Raw genomic sequence first — 21,549 nt, 5'->3', positions numbered from 1 at the left:
CACAACGAGATGAGTTCCTGGAAACAGCAGACATCACCCTAGTCTCTCACTCGAGACTTGCTTTTATGGGAAGGCTCAGGGTGGATGGTACTTCCTCAGACTTCCCACAGCTATGTCCCATTCCGTTGCACTGTCCACACACCCAGTTTCAGGTGCAGTAGGTTTGCTGAGTTTTCCAGGGGGGTCCAATTATGGGGAAAGAGAAGCTCTGGGTGCCTCCAGGAGACCTGTTTGTTGAGCATTCATCCTGATTTTCTTTAAGTGAAAGGTTTGGCTGATTTTTATTTTTATTTTATTTTATTGAACATTTCTTCTGAGTCGAAATAAATAAAAAATTGTCCAGGAGCACCTTACGAGACCAACTAAGTTTGTTCTGGGTATAAGCTTTCGCGTGCATGCACACTTCTTCAGATACACAAAAGTGTGCATGCACACAAAAGCTTATACCCAGAACAAACTTAGTTGGTCTCCAAGTTGGTCTCTTAGTTGGTTTGAATTATGGTGCTGGAGGAGACTCTTGAGAGTCCCTTGGACTGCAAGATGATCAAACCTATCCATTCTTAAGGAAATCAGCCCTGAGTGCTCACTGGAAGGACAGATTGTGAAGCTGAGGCTCCAATACTTTGGCCACCTCATGAGAAGAGAAGACTCCCTGGAAAAGACCCTGATGTTGGGAAAGATCACAAGGAGAATGGGATGACAGAGGACAAGATGGTTGGATAGTGTTCTCGAAGCTACCAACATGAGTTTGACTAAACTGTGGGAGGCAGTGGAAGACAGAAGTGTCTGGCGTGCTCTGGTCCATGGGGTCACGAAGAATCAGACACGACTAAACGACTAAACAACAACAACAAAGGTGCTCCTGGACAATTTTTTATTTATTTCGACTGCATCAGACCAACACAGCTACCTACCTGAATTTGTTCTGAGTTGTTTGTGGGCAAGTTATATGACAATAAGTAGATTGAAAACTTACCTGGAGGCAGCACTCATCCTGAAGAGGGTATATCAGTCAAAGCACTTATCATTTCTAGACTACAAACAGGTTTGCACAAGGAAATATATTTGTATATTTATGTATTCCCTGGAACAGAAAAGCCTTGATGGTTTCTTTAGTAATTACAACAGTACAGAAAAAAACTGTGCATTATTAAAGCGTTTCCCTTACAGTGCTGCCTATTTCACATCTATTTTTAAACATCTATTTTGAAGTCTTAAAAGATATTTATGTAAAATAGCATCACTTGAGAAAAGCTGGCTCCCTATTCTCTCCCTCCACCCCTCGTTTAGCCTATGCCATCCTACGCCAGGGCATCATGACAGAAGCTCTTCTGGAATGAGATGTTGCAGTTCCATTTGTCTCCTTGAGAAGCAATTGCATTTGTGGTATGCAGCACAGAGTGCCAAAAAAAGGACCTTCTCCAATGGAATGACAATGCTTCAGCCCAAGACTAAAGGCTTGAGACATTCCAAAGGAGAAGGACAGCACAGGTGGGCATCTTTGCAGCTAGCCAATCCAGAGAGAGAGAAGCAATAGGAAAACACACTTTTATAGCAGTTCCAAAATACACTCAAGGGGGAGTGCCAGGACGCAGTGCTTTGTGCTATGTACAGCTTCAAGAACAGGACAAGGACCAGAATGTTGAAACTAACAGGATATAGTACTGTACTAATTTACACATGGACCTAATATTTGTGATGTGGGACAACAAATGTGACTAGTGCAAACTCCCTAATGTTGCATGCAAACATGCAACATTTCTAATTCTGTGATATTTGCGTATAATGTTCTGGACAAAATGTCTGAAAGAAATGTAACAAAAGTTTATCTGGTAGGTACTGGTAGTAGGTAAGCCATGTGGAAGCAAAGCAAGGTAAAACAAATAATATGCAAGAAAGCTGTTGTGATAGCAAAATAATTTGGAGGTTTTATCAGAAACAAGCACAGTTTATTTACTTGAAACTCTTACGAGATTTTTAGTATACAAAGCATCCTGAAACAAGTTGCCCGTGGAGTGTCAAACACTCTGACACTCTTTGTCGCAACTCCAGTGTTTTCCTTCACCAAGACCTTGCTTGTTAGACCTTTGCTCATACATTCATCCCACACACCCTCACAAATACAATGACAGTCATTAAAGTGAGCATATCAAGAAGATTTGAATCTCACTTGCTAGTGAGTTTTTAATGTCATGTAATTTTATTTTTTCTGAAATGGCTATATACAAATATTTAAATACATAGAACAATTAAAAGTGCCTAGCCGTTGCTTTGATCGTACACTTTTATGCTGCACGACCCAGTAAGGTTGGCATGATAAATCCACATGTATGTAGAAATACCTAGACAAAGAACTGAACGATGCCAAATGAAATCACTTCCCAGCAACTTTATCGCCTCACCTGAATGCTTGGAGATGGGTTGAATCCTGCTTTGGGAGGGGGGGCATTTCAAGAGCGAATTGCAGGCTGTTTACCAAGTGCTTCTTTATTGAGATATCCTGTGAAATTTATTTATTTTTTAATTAAATAGTCAGAACTTTAGAAACTTCTTTACCATATAATGAAAAATGGCCACTTACCATCTAATGCTAGGGAGCGGTGGTTTATAGCCTAGTGTGACCGCAACGAGATAGGGGCCATTGTTCTGTCCCACGCAACTGTTTAAGAACATCAGTGCCTCCTCCTATGGTTGCATGGGCTGCTGGGAGCCTGCTCAGTTGAATCAACCAATCATGAGCAGGCAAGGGAGTATGGCCATAGTGGTGGACCTGGCTGGAGACTTTGGCCTGGAACCTTCAGTCAGGTCCACCAGTTTTCTATATAATTGGGCCACACCTGAGCCAACCAGCTCAGTCAGAGTTGGACTGAGCTTATCTTGAAGTTTTGCCTGTGTCATGGCAACTGTCACAATTTATTGTTGGCAGATAAAACATTAGGTTGGATCCTCAGTCTGGGCAGGGGCTCAGGACTCGTCCCCCTCCACAACAGGAAATTGGTACTCTGCTGAAAGCGTCCGGGGGGGGGGGGTTGTCCAGGTGTCCAGACAGGGGTCAACAGGCCATAGCACCCTCCCAAAATGGCAGTCCTGGAGGAATTGCCCTATTTGATGTACATTTTGGAGTGACCCTTAACCCGGTGTCAACGCACACAATCAGTCAGCAGGTGGGCTGGTTGATTCAGGATACACACCCAATGCCTTCGCCAAAATCTACATACATCTGTAATAAAAAAGTTGTGGCCTGTTTGAACCCAAGTCCTGTTGTCCTGTGTCTTATTTTTCTCCTTTCTTGAGGCCCTGTTGGCTGCATGCTACCTGGGCCTGGAGCAGCAACTACAGCCTATTCTAGTGCCATTTAACACACAATACAGGATAAAATCTAAAATATTATCATTTTCTGTCTCTGTATAATGTAATTATTATTTTTTTAAGACTAACTTTTATGCATAAGAGCCTAGTATCATTCACAACATTTTACAGTTAGAGGCTCTTTAGATCTATTTTTCCCTTTTCAGTAAGGCTGTAATAGATACTTGAAATGTGATTAATTGAAACACAGTAATAGTTCTAATAGTTTTGTAAGGTATTCAGTGATTTAGGAGACTGTGAAGGATTAAAAAAACTGCTAAATTTAGAACTGCTTGATTAAAAGTAAATTATTCAGCAAAGTTTCGATCACTTCTAAGATAATAGCGAGTACCCTGATCCATAAATGAATGAACTTGCTCAAACCATTTGGGTTGTGTTATGTAGGATTATGTACACAACTTTTGTCTTGTTGCTACTACTCTGTGGAGCAACTTTCAAGCAGTTTCACAAGGTATTCAGTTACTACACTGAAGGCAGTGTCACATAGGAATGAATGGGGAACCTACATGTAGATCAGAATGTGCAATTGCTGCATTTGTACACCATTGTACACTGAATCACAGAACCAGATATAAATAAAACCTTAACATCAATGGTTTTGTGTGCTGAATTGCATAGACAATCAGAGACAATGAATACCGACTGAGTAGATGGCCGGCAGGAGCCTGTCCTACCTGGCCCTCATCCCGCCTCCCAGTCAGCCACTGATTGGCCAGCCAAAAAGGAGGCGGAGTGACGGCCAGTGAGCGATGGGGTGTCACCCAGGCTTGGGAAGCCCACACCAGGTCACAAACCCCGCCCACCACTTAGATGGGTGAGCGGTAGTTCTATATATATATAGGAATTTTGAAATGCAAGAAACAGACTTTAGCCTGATCTGTAAAGGTTGTGGGGCATGGAGAATCTCATTTTAAGCTAGACTGTTTAAGTAGATTAGGTATTTAGACTTACATTTCTTCTTCTGCTACTGCTTGGAATTGATACAGCTCACAGCTATTCTTTATAACAAGGGATAGACAGCATGGGGTCCTGCAGATATTGTTGGACTCCAACTCCCATCTTCCACAGCCGATATGACCAATGTCAGGGATGATGGGAATTGTTGTCTAACATCACCTGGAGGGCACCAAATTGGCCAACGCCCTCTTAATTTAACAAATATAGATCTGAGGCTGAGAGAGAGCGATTTATTTAAGGCAGAGATGGAGGTAAACCCAGGTTCCTTCCACCCTCACTCTCATGATATAAACAGGCTTGTGGCATGATCCTAAGAGCTGTCCCATTGCCATAGCAGTGCAACATCACGTAATAGCACATAATGCCAGTTTTGGAATTCCAAGCACATGACACCAGCACTAATGTTGAAGGGTGCCAGTCCCATTTAGTAAACAGGTCTAAACCGACTTAAATCCCTCACAACATTTTTAGGACTGCAGTCGTAATAGTTCAATGTCATCTAAAGAAACATACTAGGCAAATACTTTGCTCCATACATTTATCTGTGGATTTTTCATCTTGTTCTCTTTAGGTGGTTTGTTTAAAACAGGAATGGCTAACTATTGGTGCAAGGACTTCTCTGGCACCCAAAGCATTTGCCCCCTGACATATTACTCTAAAAGACCTTATTGCTTTGCTCTGCGTGATGTGACATTAATAACCCCTCACCCCAGATAGAAACAAGATTGTCGCGTTTCTATGAATCACACGCAGGATTTTAAGAACTATGTGGGACGGAGTATAACAGGAAAGAAGACTGGAGAACGGTGAGAAAAGAGGAAAATTTTTATGACGCAGTTAAAAAATGGCGTCTCGCCATGACAGGTTTGCCGGAGGAAGAAGGACTGGGGGAGGAGAATCAGGATTGTTTGAATGAGAAGGAATGCTGGAATGTAAGTTTGACCTGACAGAACCCCCAGACTCATTTGATTTATTTGGCAAGCCTGAGAAAAATAAAGGACAGATCGGAGATTAATTTTGTTTATGGAAGCGTTGTACAGAGGCTGTCCCGGATCGATATGATTTTTGGAAGAGTACAAAATCCACATAGAATGCCAGCTTTTAACCTGCTTGTGAAAATCATCAGAGATCGCAAAGAAAGGAATTTATGATAACAACAAGAAGAGAAAAGAAGTAATAAAGGACTATCTGGATCAAACTGGACAGAACTGTCTAATTAATGCAGTAAGATAAGTGATGCTGTTTTGGACTCGAGCTGAGCTTGATGTATGGGTACCACCAACAAAATTTAAAATTTGGCTGTATAATTTGGAATCAATGTGATAATGTGATGTGATTGGCCTGTTAATAAAAATTATTTTAAAAAAAGACCTTATTGCTTTGAGCTGAGAACTTCAGGTGGAGTTGATTTGTGCACTAGAATAAATGTCTGGCTCCCAAATAAAACTTTGCTGTACTTCAAGATCCAGAAGCTGAGCTCCTCTGGTGCATATTAATCACATAGTTAGAATAGAAGACACTTCAAATAACACAGAATTCACAGCAGATGAACAGCAGTTGCTTACCATGTAATAGTTTTGGATACAGGCAGTAATGCAGTATTGCTGAGCCAAGAGGGCCTGGTCCTTAGTGGCTGTGGCTAAGGTCTGTTGCTGAGTTCTCTTCTCTAATCTTTGATGCCCAATGGGTAACATTAACCTACTAGAAAAAAGAAGGGAGGGGTGAGGGAGCCTTAATTTGCAAAAGCAGCTCTTTGGAACCCAGATCTGTGGCTGCTGCCTGCTTGTTCTTCTATGTGATGGGAAAGCCCCCATGTTCCCTTTCTCTCCAACCATCAAAATCACCCTGCAAAATTCTTGTCCTCGTGCTTGAAGCCTAGCATAAAATGGATGCTTCTGGAACATCTCAACTTTCCATGGACACCTAATACAAACAAGGCAGTACATTCAAAATACGCTTAACCATGGAAGGCTGCTGCTAAAAAAAGACAAGAGCTCATTCTCCCGGCTTAGAGAGGATTCTAAGAATTCATTTTTCATGAGAGATGTGGCTGTTTATTGACCATTCTTCAGTGACCTCAAGTGAAAGGGAAGACAGCTTGCTGCTCACTCTACCTGGAGCTGGATGGAAGTGACTCTAGGCTCTAGGCTACATCCCTGCAATCTGTAGTTTCTTCACCTGCCTCAGGTGTTCCCGCCCCGCCGCCCGGCTTCGGAGCATCGTTCCGAAGCCCAGCGGCGGTGGGAGGAGGTGTTCCCGCCCCACCGCCCGGCTTCGGAGGAGGTCCAAGGACAGTGGGGAAGACGCGCTGCGCTTCCCCGCTGTCCCGGATATTTCCCTATTGGCTGTCGTCTTGCGAAGCAAGCCCATAGGGAAATTCGTCTTGCGAAGCGCCTCCAAAACGGAAAACCCTTTCGTCTAGCGGGTTTTCCGTCTTGCGAGGCGTTCGTCTTGCGAGGTACCACTGTAGAATATAAATTTTTAAAACAAGTAATTCAAAAGCAGTATGGGTTTGGAACCCCACTTTCTATTAAGTGGATGACTAGCCTGGGAGTGTCCCTGCTTTAAAATACTTGCCCTTTGTTTCTCATTAGTATGTTTTGATTTACACGATGTCTGCTTTCATCAGCTGTTACCGATTCCCTCTTTGGTAGCATAGCTTTAATTCTTTGGCATGCTTCTTAGGAGGTCATGCCTGTTCAGGACAGTGGCAAGCTGATGATAAACCCTTAAGGATAAGGACAAAAGTGTCAGAGACGATAACTAGATCTTTGTTAAATATTAAGGACCTGTTTCCCTGACAGGTCTTTCTTCGTTCATTCAGGGGATTCATATTTCATTTTTGACCAAAGTCCTTAAACTCTCTCCTTACAAAATTCTGGCCTTTGAAAGTTAAACTATTTTGTTTTGTAGAATCCACCATTTTTGTTGCTGAATCTATACTTCATTTTTGTTGGAATGGTATTACTTGTTTTTATAACTCTATATACAGTTTCAACCTGCCCTGGTGAAGGACAGAGACAATAAATCTTACAAAGAAAGTAAGAAGGGTTCTCAAAATGGCTTGCAATTATTTATTCCTGTCTTGACTTTGCTTTTTATTCAGTCACTCTTTCAAAGCTTGCCCTTCTGTACATTCTTACCCCTCTTCCCTTTTAACACAGAAAGGGAGTTAAATCCCTTGTAGCGCAGCCTGCACCATTGCAATCATGCGAGCAGGACCAATTGGGATGGCAGAAAGACCCACATGATCTCCCTCAACCAGATGGAGCATATACTCACACTTTCCTGCAGTGTGTTTGTGTGTGTGAATGGACAGATGACCATCTATGCTTAATTCCCAGTGTTCTGTTTTCTTACTGTCATTTTTACCTGAGGCTTTGCTTGGGCAAAACAAAAAAGAAGTGTTTCTTTAGTGTCAACATTCCTGCTGATAGTGGATGCTTCTTCACACATTACTCCAGGAAAATACATGTTTCCACATATAGGTTCAAACTGCAGGCAAATGAATGTATAAATATATATTGCACATGTGTTTCGGAATCTCAGATGTTGCATTTTAGTGCCTAAAATGTAACTGATTCTTAAAATGTATTTAATAAAATAGCTGTTTGCCAGGCTACTAAAATGCAAGTATATTGCAGGATTTGATCCAATAAGAGTGCCAGACAGAAAAACTGCCACAAACTCTCTTTTCTAAAGGGATCAGACACCAAATCTCTCCTGCACTGGCATTACTTCCCAAGTTTAAAGAAATGGTTAGCTTCCATTCCAAAGTATCACAACTGATAAATAATGACTAAACTTGGTCATTTCTATTAATACATTTTCTGAGGGTAAATAAGTGTATAAGCGGCAAGCAGGCTTTAGGTCCAGTCTCTGATTTCCAAATATAGAGAGGGGTTGAGCTAAGAGAAGAATCACAGCCTATAAAAGCTGACGGAGATGAAAGGCTTACTGGTGGCTGCGAGCTGTGAGAGGTAAGTTTGATAATCAGTCTCTCTCCTTCCATCCCCATCCCCTACCCCCTCCCTCCTGCAATATGGGCAACATACTCCAGAGCTTTGGGACAGATCTCAAAGCAACCAAGTGTTAATTTAGACAATAAGGGCAGCTATACTTTAGCTGAGCTTAAAGGCACTTTGCTCTGAGGAGGAATTTTAGGGGGAAGAGGGTTCATTTCTGTAGTGTATTTTGAGATTCTAAAAAATTCTCAGCTGTTGAGGATCCTGGACTCATGAATGCTTATGCTCTCTGCTCCTTTCTAGATTAGACGTCTTATTTCATCCAGTTCCTTTCTTCTTTCTGTTGGGAGTGGAAAATAAAAAGGTGAGAAGTCAAGGTGTGGCGCTATGTGTCCCACCCCTACCCCACCTCCCAAATGACATTTCTTGATACTTTTTGTGTGATGCAATTTCATTTTCTCAGTCAGTCTGCTGTGGAGTGATAATAACTGCAGTGCTTCTGTGCTTGTGTACTGAGGAGAGGGAAAGTACCTCCCTATACTTTGACTTTCCTGCCTGCAAATTGTGGGTGAAGGAATGACATTCTAAGAAATTGGCGGGCCATTTCGTGGAAAAACCAATCTCCCATGCACTTATGTTATCATTTTCCGGCATTCAGTATTTGACGAAGAGACTTACAGCATCTTAAAGATGAACTAATTTAAAATGGCATGAAGTTTTATGGACTACAATCTACTTCATCAGATGCATGAAGTGTTATCTTGAGTTATAGGTGTACATACACATGAGTTGGGATGAGGGGGTTGTGTAAAGTGAGGTCAGAGAGAAATAAAATGTAGAAAAGTACTTAGTTATTTGGTTTTTTTTAGTATACTACCCTCTACCTGTAGATCTCAGTGTGGTTCGCAACAGAAAATTACATTATAAAAAACACAAAATGCATAATGAAAATAAGAACAAAAACAAATCAATAATCCCCCCTTCCACCACACATTTAAAAGGGCATCAGATAAATAACAGTTCTCAATGACCCTGACATTGGTGAGCCAATTAACACATGTATTGTGCTAAAAAAATCCTTTGTCTCAGTTCAGTTCACAAGTGATAGTCAATGTTTGTCACATTCAGAGTAGACCCACAGAAGTCAATGGAACTACTTCTAGCATGACTAATGTTGGATCTTTCCAAATGAAAATGTAGATAAATTGTAATTCATTGGTTTCACACAGCACTCTCCCTTTGAAGGTATTTTGCTCTAGGATGACTAGTTTAAGGACTTTTACAAAGCGTCTTGGAAGGCTGAAATGTACGGTACTCTCATTCTCTCACAGTGGTAGGTCTATATACTGACATTCAGATAGCACCCTACCAAAAACAGCTACTTAGCAGCAACAACAGCACATATAAAAAAGATATTGACATAGGAAGCAGCCCCTCTGGCAGATCCAGATGCCTTGGGTAGCTCATCTGGTAGAGCATGATAATAATAATAATAATAATAATAATAATAATAATAATAACAACAACAACAACAACAACAACAACAACAACAACAACAACAACAATAATAATAATAATTAATAATAATAATAATATATTATTTGTACCCCGCCCATCTGGCTGGATTTCCCCAGCCACTCTGGGTGGCTTCCAACAAAGATTAAAAATACATTATAATGTCACACATTGTAAAAACGTCCCTAAACAGGCCTCTTAATCATGGGTTTGAGCCCCACATCGGGTAGAAGATTCTTGCATTGCAGGGGGATGGACTAGAGGACTCTCATAGTCCCATCCAGCTCTACAATTCTATGATTCTATCGCTCTCTGCATAGCTACTCTGGAAACACTATCACAGGACCTAATAATGTCACCCACAACTTCAGGGGTTCATTCGCCTCCACATCTGCTAATGTGATATGTGTCATCATCTGCCAACAATGCCCATCTGTATTTTACAAATAGGCCTGTCCCTGAATTACAATACATCAGGCACTTGAATGTTATCACTTGTGGATGGAAGCGAAACAAATACCGTATTTTTTGCTCTATAAGACTCACTTTTCCCCTCCTAAAAAGTAAGGGGAAATGTGTGTGCGTCTTATGGAGCGAATGCAGGCTATGCAGCTATCCCAGAAGCCAGAACAGCAAGAGGGATTGCTGCTTTCACTGCGCGGTGATCCCTCTTGCTGTTCTGGCTTCTGAGATTCAGAATATTTTTTTTCTTGTTTTCCTCCTCCAAAAACTAGGTGCGTCTTGTGGTCTGGTGCGTCTTATAGAGTGAAAAATATGGTGATTTGTAGGTTTTTATGTGTTCACTGGCTTACCATTGCCAGGGTGCCTGTGTCATCCTGAACTGTTATGTGAATTACCATTGCTAAGTATGTAATTGTCACTATCTATACTTTTTCTGCATTTCATTTCTCTCTGACCTCGCCTTTACAATCCTCCCCACAAACCATGCACGTGCGCATGCACAGACACACACCTCCCTATAACTAAGGAGAACACTTCACGCCTCTGATGAAGTGGACTGTAATCTTTGAAAGCTTATCGCCAATAAATGTGTTAGTCTTTTAAGCAGCCACAACACTCTGTTGTTTTCACTGCAATAGAGGAACATGGCTACTCCTCCGGAAGATGTTTAATATGATCTCTCCTAAGTGAGATCCCTAATCTCTCATCATCAGAAGCAGCAGTTCCATCCCCTGAAACTACCTGCAGCAGATGGTTGAGGGTTCTTTGTTTCTCACTCACAGCACATGCAGACACATGCTCCTTCCCATCCACTCAACACAGAGACTGCAGAATTCAATCAACATTCTGCTAAGCACAGGTGCCACTGCATATCTCAAGTAATCTTATATTTTCACAGCTACTACCCCCTTCTCTCCTTCCTCCCCTTTCCCAGTACACAGGGACATTCAACAGCAACACAGACACAACCTGATGAAAGAAAAGGGGGCTTCATTTTACACTAAGTGCAGGAACGCTGAAAGTGGGAGTAAACCAACTTTTCCCCCTGCCCAGGAGTTCCTGTTATCATCTTACTTGTTCATCTCATCCCATGTTCTGAGCCAATAAAATGTAACTTGGAAAATAGGAGGCACAACAGAGGTGCTTCCTCACCAAAGAACTATGCTTAAGGAATGTGTAGAACTAAAAAAACCCCAACCCACCCATCTCAGGCCTTGCTGTGACAAGCAACACATGCTAGATGCCTAGATTTAAAAGCACCCAAAGAAGCAAGCAAGCCACATTTGGTCTCTTTGGGTGGGTTTGGATGGCTCCAAAAAGAGGAGTGATCCTACCAAAGGTAACATAAACAACTGATTTCTTTCTGCACCAGATAGGCCATTCACAGAATTATAATAATATCAATTCTATACCAAAGTAACTAATTTGACTCGAATATACAAATCAGGCTAAGTTACATGCAATTGTTTTGCATAATTTCTGTTTTCTGTCAAAATTATCACAGGGCAGGATGCAATTGTGATAATTACTTCTGTATTTCATTATTTCTTTTAAATTATTATGCTTCCTTTTGAAACTTAAAAAAAATAATCAATGGCAAGGTGCTGCATTCTTTTCTAGATTCCAGATTTTGTATTTGTGCAACTATTTCATGGATGCTAAACTATCCTCACTATTGTTGTTATTTGCTTCAAAATGGCAATTTACTTATATTCATTCTTAATTCTCCTTGGTACTGATATTTTTCCCTTTAACAAAGTTCTTAGGACAGTTAGGCAGATAAAAATAAAGCAACATAAGAAGCATATTAAGGGCAAATAGGTAGACATAAGTAAGCTGGTGATCTTTCAGGAGACAGAACGATTGGATTATAGAAAACTGAAGGGAGAGTGTGCCCAGAATTTAATGTGAGCTATCCAATGCCACATATTTCAGGTGTTTTTGGACTTCAGCTCCCATCATCAACACTGGCTTGAGCTGATGGGAACTGGAGTCCAATAACACCTGGGTGGCACTAAAGGCAACAACTGTTTTAAACTTGTCCATGTACATTGGCCCAAATCTGAAAGTGACCCAAAGACATCACAAAAATGTCACAAAAAGGTTTGGAATGGGGTGGGAGCAGAACAGGGTGGTGCAGTGCGGTCTTACACGGGCACACTGACATGGGGGGGGCGGCGGTCTGGGATGTAAGCCCGGTCCCTGCCTGTACATTGTATACCCCTGGCGTAGTACATAATGTCAGGATTACAGAGAAAATGGGAACTTGTGGGAATAGCTGGACCTTCTGTTCTGCTTACAAAAGGGATCATTCACGCTGCTGCACACTCCATTAGATTTAGGAATAGGGACCATGTCTGGTATTGTCTGAACATGATGTCTCTAGTTCAAGTTCCCTAGACTTCCACAGAATAAGGACTGACCCTCCTGTCTCACGTTTAGCTGCAGCAATGAGCAGTGATGCAGAAATGGAGGTTTTTGGGGTGGCTGCCCCCTTTCTCCGAAAATCTGAGAAGGAGCGAATAGAGGCCCAGAACCAACCCTTTGATGCCAAGACCTATTGCTTCGTGGCTGATCCAAAGGAGGAATATGCCAAAGGGAAAATCAAGGGCACTGAAGGTGGCAAAACTACCGTGGACACAGATGATGGCAGGGTGAGTGTCTTTGAAGATTTGGGGTGGAGTGTGGAGTCCTCCTTTTCAATAAACATGTGCTAAGATTTTCCAACTGGATTGTTCTGATCATAATTGGGACAAAATTTGCGAAGCACTTAAACTGCTGGGATGAGCTACTGAAAACATCTCTATAATATGCATATTAATTTTTACATAAAGAGTTTTCGGTCTGTCCTGAAGATAGGTGGTGATATTATCATTATCATTATCATTATCATCATCATCATCCTACATTTCACCCCAAGATCCCAGGGTGGGTTACAATTATTTAAAACACAACATTAAAAAGTTTTAAAAGCTTACAATTATTTTAAAAAATCACAAAAATAGTGTGGGTCCTAAATATATGCCATCACGATTGAAATAATTTCATTTGTATTGCAAACTTGCATTGTGAAGTAACCATTCCTCATCGAAAGTCCTTCTTTTGCATTTCAGACTCTGACTGTCAAGCCAGATGATGTGTATTCTATGAACCCACCTAAGTTTGACAGAATTGAGGACATGGCAATGCTGACGCATCTGCATGAACCTGCTGTTTTGTATAACCTCAAAGATCGCTACAGCTCCTGGATGATTTATGTAAGTGGTGTTATCCTGGTCCACAGAAAGGAATCCCCAAAGGGACAGAGTCTAACAGTATTTTTATTGGTTTTCATGCAGACCTACTCGGGCCTTTTCTGTGTCACTGTTAATCCCTACAAATGGCTGCCTGTCTACAATCCAGAAGTGGTGGCTGGCTATCGGGGCAAAAAGCGCACAGAAGTGCCTCCCCACATATTCTCCATCTCTGACAATGCCTATCAGTTCATGCTAACTGGTACGTATACTTCACAACTGAAAGGGGAATAAGGTGTTATAAGCAGAAGGGAATTGGAGGAACAATCATGATACCATCAGGCTTAGTAAGCCTTTATCAAATGCCCAGATTTGAGGGAAATTAATCCAGTGGTTGATCCTGTAACTCAGCATATGCCTCTGCAGCATAATGAGCAGGCTTCTCCCTTTCCTTTTGGCAGATCGCGAAAACCAGTCTATCCTGATCACGTAAGCAGATGCTTTGGGTTTGTCCTACTTCATATTGCCAAAGTACAATTATAACATAAGTAATGGTCCTCCATTTTTCTTTACATGATGCTTGCTTGCTTTTTTCGTGACAGTGGAGAATCTGGTGCTGGAAAGACTGTCAACACCAAGCGTGTCATCCAGTACTTTGCAACAATTGCAGCTACTGGAGAAGGAGCCAAGAAAAAGGAATCTCAATCCAAGATGAAGGTAGGGAGAGATGGGCTGGCATTAGTGCAAATAAACCTGTGGTTGTAAGCATACAAAAGGCACTGCTGAAGAACCATAGACTCTGAACAACTTCCTGATCGTTACAAATACAGTCATACCTTGGAAGTCAAACAGAATCTGTTCCGGAAGTCCGTTCGACTTCCAAAACATTCAGAAACCAAAGTGTGGCTTCTGATTGGCTGCAGGAACCTCTTGCAGCCAATTTGGAGCTCCGTTGGACATTCAGCTTCCAAAAATAGTTTGCAAACCAGAACAGTCACTTCCAGGTCTGCGGCATTCAGGAGCCAAAATGTTCGGGAACTAGGCTGTTCGAAAACCAAGGTACGACTGTACTCTGTTCTGTTAAGTGATCAGGTCTATAGAATTTCCTTTATCAATTAAAAAACAATGGGGCTTACAGCCAAAGTATCACAATCCACCAAGCCCTGAGACTTCACTTACTGGATCCACATTGGATAGCCTCATGAAGATTTTTTTAAACCATGCTTTTTCGGTAAAATAAGGGCTGTGGATTTCTAAGCAATAATTAATTCATTCTGTGATGTCCTCATGACACTTGCTTCCAGAGCTGTTACAATAAAAAGCTACCTAGCAGTTCCAGCATACAGCATCTCAATAATTTTCACGGCAACTGCTGAGAAAGGGAAGTGGTTGAAGAGTATGTTGTTCTTTTTTCTTTTTTTGGATTACCTATCTTCCTCTGCCCGAAACGGGTTGTGAAATGTGGCTATATCCAGCCACTAGTCTAAGGGTGCCTCTAAGGCTAAGCAGTGGGACGTGGGTGGCGCTGTGGGTTAAACCACAGAGCCTAGGACTTGCTGATCAGAAGGTCGGCGGTTCGAATCCCCGCGACGGGGTGAGCTCCCGTTGCTCGGTCCCTGCTCCTGCCATCCTAGCAGTTCGAAAGCACGCCAAAGTGCAAGTAGATAAATAGGAACCGCTCCGGCGGGAAGGTAAACGGTGTTTCCGTGCGCTGCTCTGGTTCACCAGAAGCGGCTTAGTCATGCTGGCCGCATGACCCGGAAGCTGTCTGCAGACAAACGCCGGCTCCCTCGGCCCATAGAGCGAGATGAGCGCCGCAACCCCAGAGTCGGTCACGACTGGACCTAATGGTCAGGGGTACCTTTACCTTTACCTTTTAAGGCTAAGCAACACAGTACCATGGACAGCTGCCCAGGTGGTAGAAGGGACAAATCATCCCTCACACAGGGATGATTATCTAGTTGAGATGCACAGAGAATTTCCTGCTGTTCTAGCCACACTTTTGTATCTTGTTCCAGGGAAAAAGGATGTAGTTGGAAAGGCGTGGCCACAAACTGTTTCTTAATTCACCATAAGTTTATTACAGTTTCCTGTCTCCTGTCTCTCTTCCTTTCTTTTCCTCCCGTTTTCATTCTTTCATTTCTTCACTCCCTTCCTCTCTCTACCAGAGCAATTCAGAGTCAAACTTCCAAAAAACCCAAACCAACTGGGAAGGGATCATACAGTAGCTATAAGGATGCATGCAACAGACACCTTCTCACTTGAATCCTTTGAGTCACTTTCAGATCCCTGCTTGGTGCAGGGAATAATGAACACATCACCTGTAGACCAATCACTTGTCCTAAAATGAACAGAAATATGAGTCAAGGTCCATTCATGACCCAGGCATTCTTCACGTTAATCAGACTTAAGGATCTAATTAAGACTTGGTCAACTTGGAGAGTGAAACAAGTTAAGGGGTAGTTTTTCATGAAAACTAATGCGGAAAGCTAACACTTAGCTGTAGAATATAGCATTGTGAGCACAGCATTGTGCCCAAAGTCTTGTGTATTTATTCATGTACATTCAATAGCTGTTACTTCCATTGCTTTATTATTCACTTTTCAAATATTTCCTTTCCTTTCCTTTTATAGGGGACACTTGAAGATCAGATCATCAGTGCCAATCCCCTATTGGAGGCCTTTGGAAATGCCAAGACTGTCAGGAATGACAATTCCTCTCGCTTTGTGAGTGGTGCATACATTGCAGGATCTAAAAGTCGTTATCAATTTTTTAGCCAATAATATCAGCTGTCTCATTATTGTGTTTGCATTTCACATCCTGGGACTGATCATGAAGGTGTTGCCCTGGAGGAAGTCCCGCTGAAGGAATGTGGCTTGCTTTGTAGTTGCTGAGAAATGTAACAGGCAATTCACATATCAGTTTTACGTAAATATCTCAAATTCTTGTTTGTCTTTGATAAGTTGTACACCAGTGCCAAGACTTTGAAGTGCTTCAGTAGCATCTTTTCTTCTAAACTTATCTTATTTTAAGAAAGCAGCTTGCAAATTGATACATTTCAGAGAAGGAAGCGGAGCTGTGCACATCAATAAATGCAAATAGCCAAAAGCTGGGATTCAGCTCTAGCAGTAGAACAGCATTTTCTAATGTACTTGAGGTTAGCAGACTAGCTTAGGAGGCACAGGACAGGCTGTACAGCACACACAGATTTGTCCTTCAACACCTCTAGCACCAGTCCTCAACATCTGCCACCTGAAGCAGCTGCTTCACTCCGCCTACTAAGAGGTCTGGCCCTGTTTACAGAAATCATTTGTTTATTGAAATAGTTACCGTATTGGCCTGAATATAAGCCACACCAGCAAATAAGCCGCACCTTTAAAATTCAAAGGGAAAAAAGAAAAAAAGACAATACCCAAATATAAGACGCTCCCTTAAAATTCTGCAGGCACTCACACCCATAAATGGCAAATGTAATAGAAAATCCTACAGCGATATTGTAAAAGCCAATTTTTGTAAGGTCATGAATTTAAGCCGCACTTTAACTTTTCACGGTCAGAATTTGGGGAAAAAAGTGTGGCTTATATTCAGGCCAATACGGTATATCTCATCTTATGGTTTTTCAACTGAGCCACCAAAGCAACTAACACCTTCCATTAAAAATAGAAACTTAACACAGAAAACAATGCCCCTTCCATCCAGAAACATAAGGAGCAATTCCAATAAATAAACAAACAAGCAAAAATGTTAAAATGAAAAATCCCTAATAGATCTAATCCTGGTAGTTGTGTTTTCTGAAAGTCTTTGGTTCTCTGTTAGGACTTTTTTCTCTGTACTTTGCAGGGCAAATTCATTCGGATTCATTTTGGTGCCACTGGAAAGCTGGCCTCTGCAGATATTGAGACCTGTAAGTATCCAGATTGGAACACAGCCAGTCAAATATTAAACCGGGTTTACAAACATTAAATGTGACTCTTTGTTGCAGATCTGCTGGAAAAATCAAGAGTAACTTTTCAGCTGAAGGCTGAGAGAAGTTACCATATTTTCTATCAGATTCTCTCCAATAAGAAGCCCGAACTTATTGGTAAGCAGGATTCTCATTTATTTCCTTCCTGAATGTCTCAGATTATCTGGTAAAACAGAAGAGGATCTTATGTTAGTTGCTCAGCCAGAGCTACACAAAACTGGATGGGGAGGGGGCGAGAGAGAATTGCTCAGAACCATTTACTCTCCTTCTGTATCTTAATCTAAGATGTTATGTGGCGATTATCAGACTCTTCTAATTTCATTTCAGAAATGCTTCTCATTACAACAAACCCTTATGACTACCCATTTATAAGCCAAGGGGAGATTTCAGTACAAAGCATAGATGACCAAGAAGAACTAATAGCTACAGATGTAAGTATACGTGCTGCTGCTAATATAAATACTGAGTAACAATTTCAGCTAATTGCTGCATGAACTGTCTTACAGACGGCTATAGACATCTTGGGCTTTACTGCTGAAGAGAGAGTTGGAATCTATAAACTAACTGGGGCAGTGATGCATTATGGGAACATGAAGTTTAAGCAGAAACCACGAGAGGAGCAGGCAGAGCCAGATGGCAGTGAAGGTAACAGATCTCTGGCATACAGCATTAAAAAAAGCCAGTTTCCAGATCTCATTGGGGGGGCGGAGAGAGAATTTTCACATGAGGTGTGCAAAGCATCCCTGGAAAGATTTCACATTAAAAGAGATTATATACAGTTCTTCCTCAGCTTTTGGCAATTAATCTGAATCGCTCTCCCTGTCATAATTTTAATGAGTAAATTACAATTGCAGCTACAACTTTAATTGAGACTATCCCATTCTCAAATGATTATTGCTTTCTGGCTGTCCTGAAAGAGTTCCATCCATATTTGCTTCTCATATGTTGTTTTGTAGAGGCTGACAAAGCAGCTTATCTGATGGGCCTGAATTCTTCAGATTTACTGAAAGCCCTATGCTTTCCCCGAGTGAAAGTGGGAAATGAATATGTGACCAAAGGTCAAACAGTGGACCAGGTGAGGCCACGCATCAGATCAAAAACATTTATTAGCTTACGTGAGGGGCTCTTACTCAGGCAAGGTACATTTCTTCCTTTCAAGATGCTGCTTAGTAAGGATTTACAAGTTTGGGGGGAAATCTGTTTTCTCCTGGTAACATCCATCCCAGCTAGATTAATGCCACAGGAGCACTATTCAGAAAAGGTCACACCAGCAGGGAATCCATAGGGCATTTGCAGTGCTTTGGGATAGATAGAGAGGAATTTCTGGTGAGGTGAGACAACATCCACACGACACCCAGTACCATCATCATCTTTTTTCAGGAAGCCCTGTGGTAAAGCAACTTGTATTCCCCAACCCAACTTGGAAGGAGAAGTTTGAAGCAGAAAGACCAGAGATTTAAACTACTCACCTCTTGTGGTGGGTTTCTGAGCTGGGATCATTCAGTTTCCATCTTAACTAGCTAACACTATTATTCCTGGGTCATTCCATATCCTAGGCCAGACAGTGATTCATAGAATCACAATTGGAAGGGACCACAAGGGTCATCTAGTCCAACCCCCTGCAAGGAATATTTTGCCCAACGTGGGGCTCAAACCCACAATCCTGAGATTAACAGCCTTATGCTCTACCAATTGAGCTCTAACAACTTGTGCAGTGACTTGTTTCAGCAACATTGTTTAACTATGTAGTGGCCCCTAACTGTCTGGACTGTTGCCTGTAGGTGCATCATGCTGTCAATGCCCTTTCCAAATCTGTCTATGAAAAGCTCTTTTTCTGGATGGTACTTCGCATCAACCAACAGCTGGATACAAAGCTGTCCAGGCAACACTTCATTGGGGTCTTAGATATTGCAGGCTTTGAAATCTTTGAGGTATGTGGACCCATTGCAACTTCTTGCCTCTCTTGTAACAGCCAAATTAACTGCCTAGGCTGAACTTGTTCCAGAAAGTCGGCTTATAAATATTTATATAAATATATTTTGCCTTGTGCACTCTGTCCCAGAGTATGGTTGTAATGGGTGATATGGGGAAGGGGAAGAATAATTTCCCATGCTCGCACCTTCTCTTCCCTTTTGGAGAGGGACAAGTTAATCCCTAACCTCCAAAGAGGTACCATTAATTAAGAAAACATTCCACTATTCCCTTTTGCATAGCCCCCTTCTTTCCTCTAAAAATTGTGAAGAATTAATTCTAAAAACTGCTTACCTGTGTACCTTTGAAGCCAAAGCCATCATATTAACATAATATATTCTGGTATTAGTTCAACAGCCTGGAACAGCTCTGCATCAACTTCACCAATGAGAAACTGCAACAGTTTTTCAACCATCACATGTTTGTGCTGGAACAAGAGGAATACAAGAAGGAGGGGATTGAGTGGACTTTCATAGACTTTGGAATGGATTTGGCTGCCTGCATTGAGCTTATTGAGAAGGTACATTTGCCATATTGTCTTGCAGTGGCGGACCTTGATTTTTGAGGCCCTGAAACCTGAACCGTTATTGGGACCCCTTCACAACCAGCAACAAGGTCTGGGTAACCGCTGTTATCTTCTTCAATGGGGTTGTTCTATGACAGATCACTATATATATATATATATATGAGAACTACAACATCTCAGATTTTGCTTAAAATTGCTGTACCATGACACTTCACCTTTACAACATCTGTGCTACTGACTCTCAAACTTTGGAATTGGTGAAATACATACAGCAAAAAATTAATCCGTTTGAGTCAATAAATATCCACTTCATAGAAATACATATCTGAAATAAAACTTGTTTGTTTTTCCATTTAGCCAATGGGCATTTTCCATTTAGCCAATGGGCATTTCAGTCATGTGACTGAAACTGGATCTACTAGACCCAATTTTTTCAAAGCAATGTGGAATAACGTCACTTCTGGGACCCCTCCGGGATTAGGGCCCCTGAAGTTTAAGCTTCATTAGTTTCATAATAGATCCACCCCTGTTGCCTTGTAAATAAATATCCACTTCATAGAAATACATATCTGAAATAAAACTTGTTTGTTTTTCCATTTAGCCAATGGGCATTTTCTCCATCCTGGAAGAGGAGTGCATGTTTCCTAAGGCAACTGACACTTCTTTCAAGAACAAGCTCTATGACCAGCATCTTGGAAAATCTGCTAATTTCCAGAAACCTAAGCCTGTCAAAGGCAAGCCTGAGGCCCACTTCTCCTTGGTCCACTATGCAGGGATTGTGGACTACAATATCGCTGGCTGGCTGGAGAAGAACAAAGACCCTTTGAATGAAACTGTTGTGGGACTCTATCAGAAATCATCAATTAAGATTCTGGCCAATCTTTATGCTGCCTTTGCTACCATAGAGGATGGTATGTTATCTTCATCTATTACAGAGTGGTCCAACACATGGCCCTCAAGGCCTTTTCTGGCAACATTTGATGCACCCCCCAGTTCTCATGCTGCCTTCCCAAAGCTGGCTAAGCAAGGCACTGGACTTTGGGCAGGAGATGTGAGGGCTCTGACAGAGTCCTAGAGTCCTCCCTCCTCCTTCCCAAAGCCTAGTTAGTGCTTTCCTAGCTTTGGTCAGGTGGGGTGAGGGCTCAAGAACCAAGCTAAAGCCTCCTCCCCAAAGTGTGGTGCCTCACTTAGCCAGCTTTGGGAAGGCACTGTAAGGACTTGGGTGGGTGTGTCAAATTTTGGCCTCACTCCCCACCCCACCTCTCTGATAAGGCAGTGTGTGGCCTGTGGGTTCCGTGTCTTTTAGCCCACTTGGTATGAAAATTTGGGCCATCCTGATCTATTATATTTGGCTTAAAACTCTGTGACCTCTTGCACTGACCATGGTTAGAAGGATAGCCAGAATGGCTGACCAGAAATATCGCCAATTGTACTTACGTCTTGCTTTGCAGCTGAAAGTGGTGGTGCTACTAAGAAGAAAGCTGCCAAGAAGAAGGGGTCTTCCTTCCAAACTGTTTCTGCACTTTTCAGGGTAAGGCTTGCAGGCATCCCCAGAAAGACAGGTGCCCTGCTGCAATAAATATCTTT

General features: G+C 41.9%; 1 protein-coding gene and 1 long non-coding RNA gene across 2 annotated transcripts in view; one reads left to right on the top strand and one right to left on the bottom strand.

The window, feature by feature from the left end:
• The window catches only part of LOC309521947, a 183,512-nt gene that overhangs the window by 14,061 nt on the left and 147,902 nt on the right, over positions 1-21,549 (bottom strand). The window contains exons 11-16 of the long non-coding RNA XR_014214797.1: positions 21,400-21,532; positions 19,731-19,863; positions 7,699-8,631; positions 5,698-6,027; positions 2,403-4,990; positions 977-1,084 (exon numbers count right to left, since the gene is read on the bottom strand). This is a non-coding gene — a long non-coding RNA (uncharacterized lncRNA). The remainder of the gene's footprint in view (positions 1-976; positions 1,085-2,402; positions 4,991-5,697; positions 6,028-7,698; positions 8,632-19,730; positions 19,864-21,399; positions 21,533-21,549) is intronic.
• The window catches only part of LOC309520977 (myosin-3), a 32,898-nt gene continuing 19,924 nt past the window's right edge, over positions 8,576-21,549 (top strand). The window contains exons 1-16 of the mRNA XM_082203054.1: positions 8,576-8,655; positions 12,711-12,922; positions 13,382-13,525; positions 13,607-13,763; positions 13,963-13,990; positions 14,104-14,218; positions 16,135-16,227; positions 17,342-17,405; positions 17,484-17,582; positions 17,793-17,896; positions 17,972-18,110; positions 18,422-18,540; positions 19,247-19,396; positions 19,786-19,956; positions 20,564-20,873; positions 21,414-21,493. Of these exons, the coding sequence (XP_082059180.1) occupies positions 12,719-12,922; positions 13,382-13,525; positions 13,607-13,763; positions 13,963-13,990; positions 14,104-14,218; positions 16,135-16,227; positions 17,342-17,405; positions 17,484-17,582; positions 17,793-17,896; positions 17,972-18,110; positions 18,422-18,540; positions 19,247-19,396; positions 19,786-19,956; positions 20,564-20,873; positions 21,414-21,493 (1,977 nt within the window). The 5' untranslated portion in view covers positions 8,576-8,655; positions 12,711-12,718. The remainder of the gene's footprint in view (positions 8,656-12,710; positions 12,923-13,381; positions 13,526-13,606; positions 13,764-13,962; positions 13,991-14,103; positions 14,219-16,134; positions 16,228-17,341; positions 17,406-17,483; positions 17,583-17,792; positions 17,897-17,971; positions 18,111-18,421; positions 18,541-19,246; positions 19,397-19,785; positions 19,957-20,563; positions 20,874-21,413; positions 21,494-21,549) is intronic.

The sequence above is a fragment of the Podarcis vaucheri genome (genome assembly GCF_965113315.1).
Source record: "Podarcis vaucheri genome assembly, chromosome: 2".
Classification (NCBI taxonomy): Eukaryota; Metazoa; Chordata; class Lepidosauria; order Squamata; family Lacertidae; genus Podarcis; species Podarcis vaucheri.
This window is presented reverse-complemented; position numbering and strand designations above follow the sequence as displayed.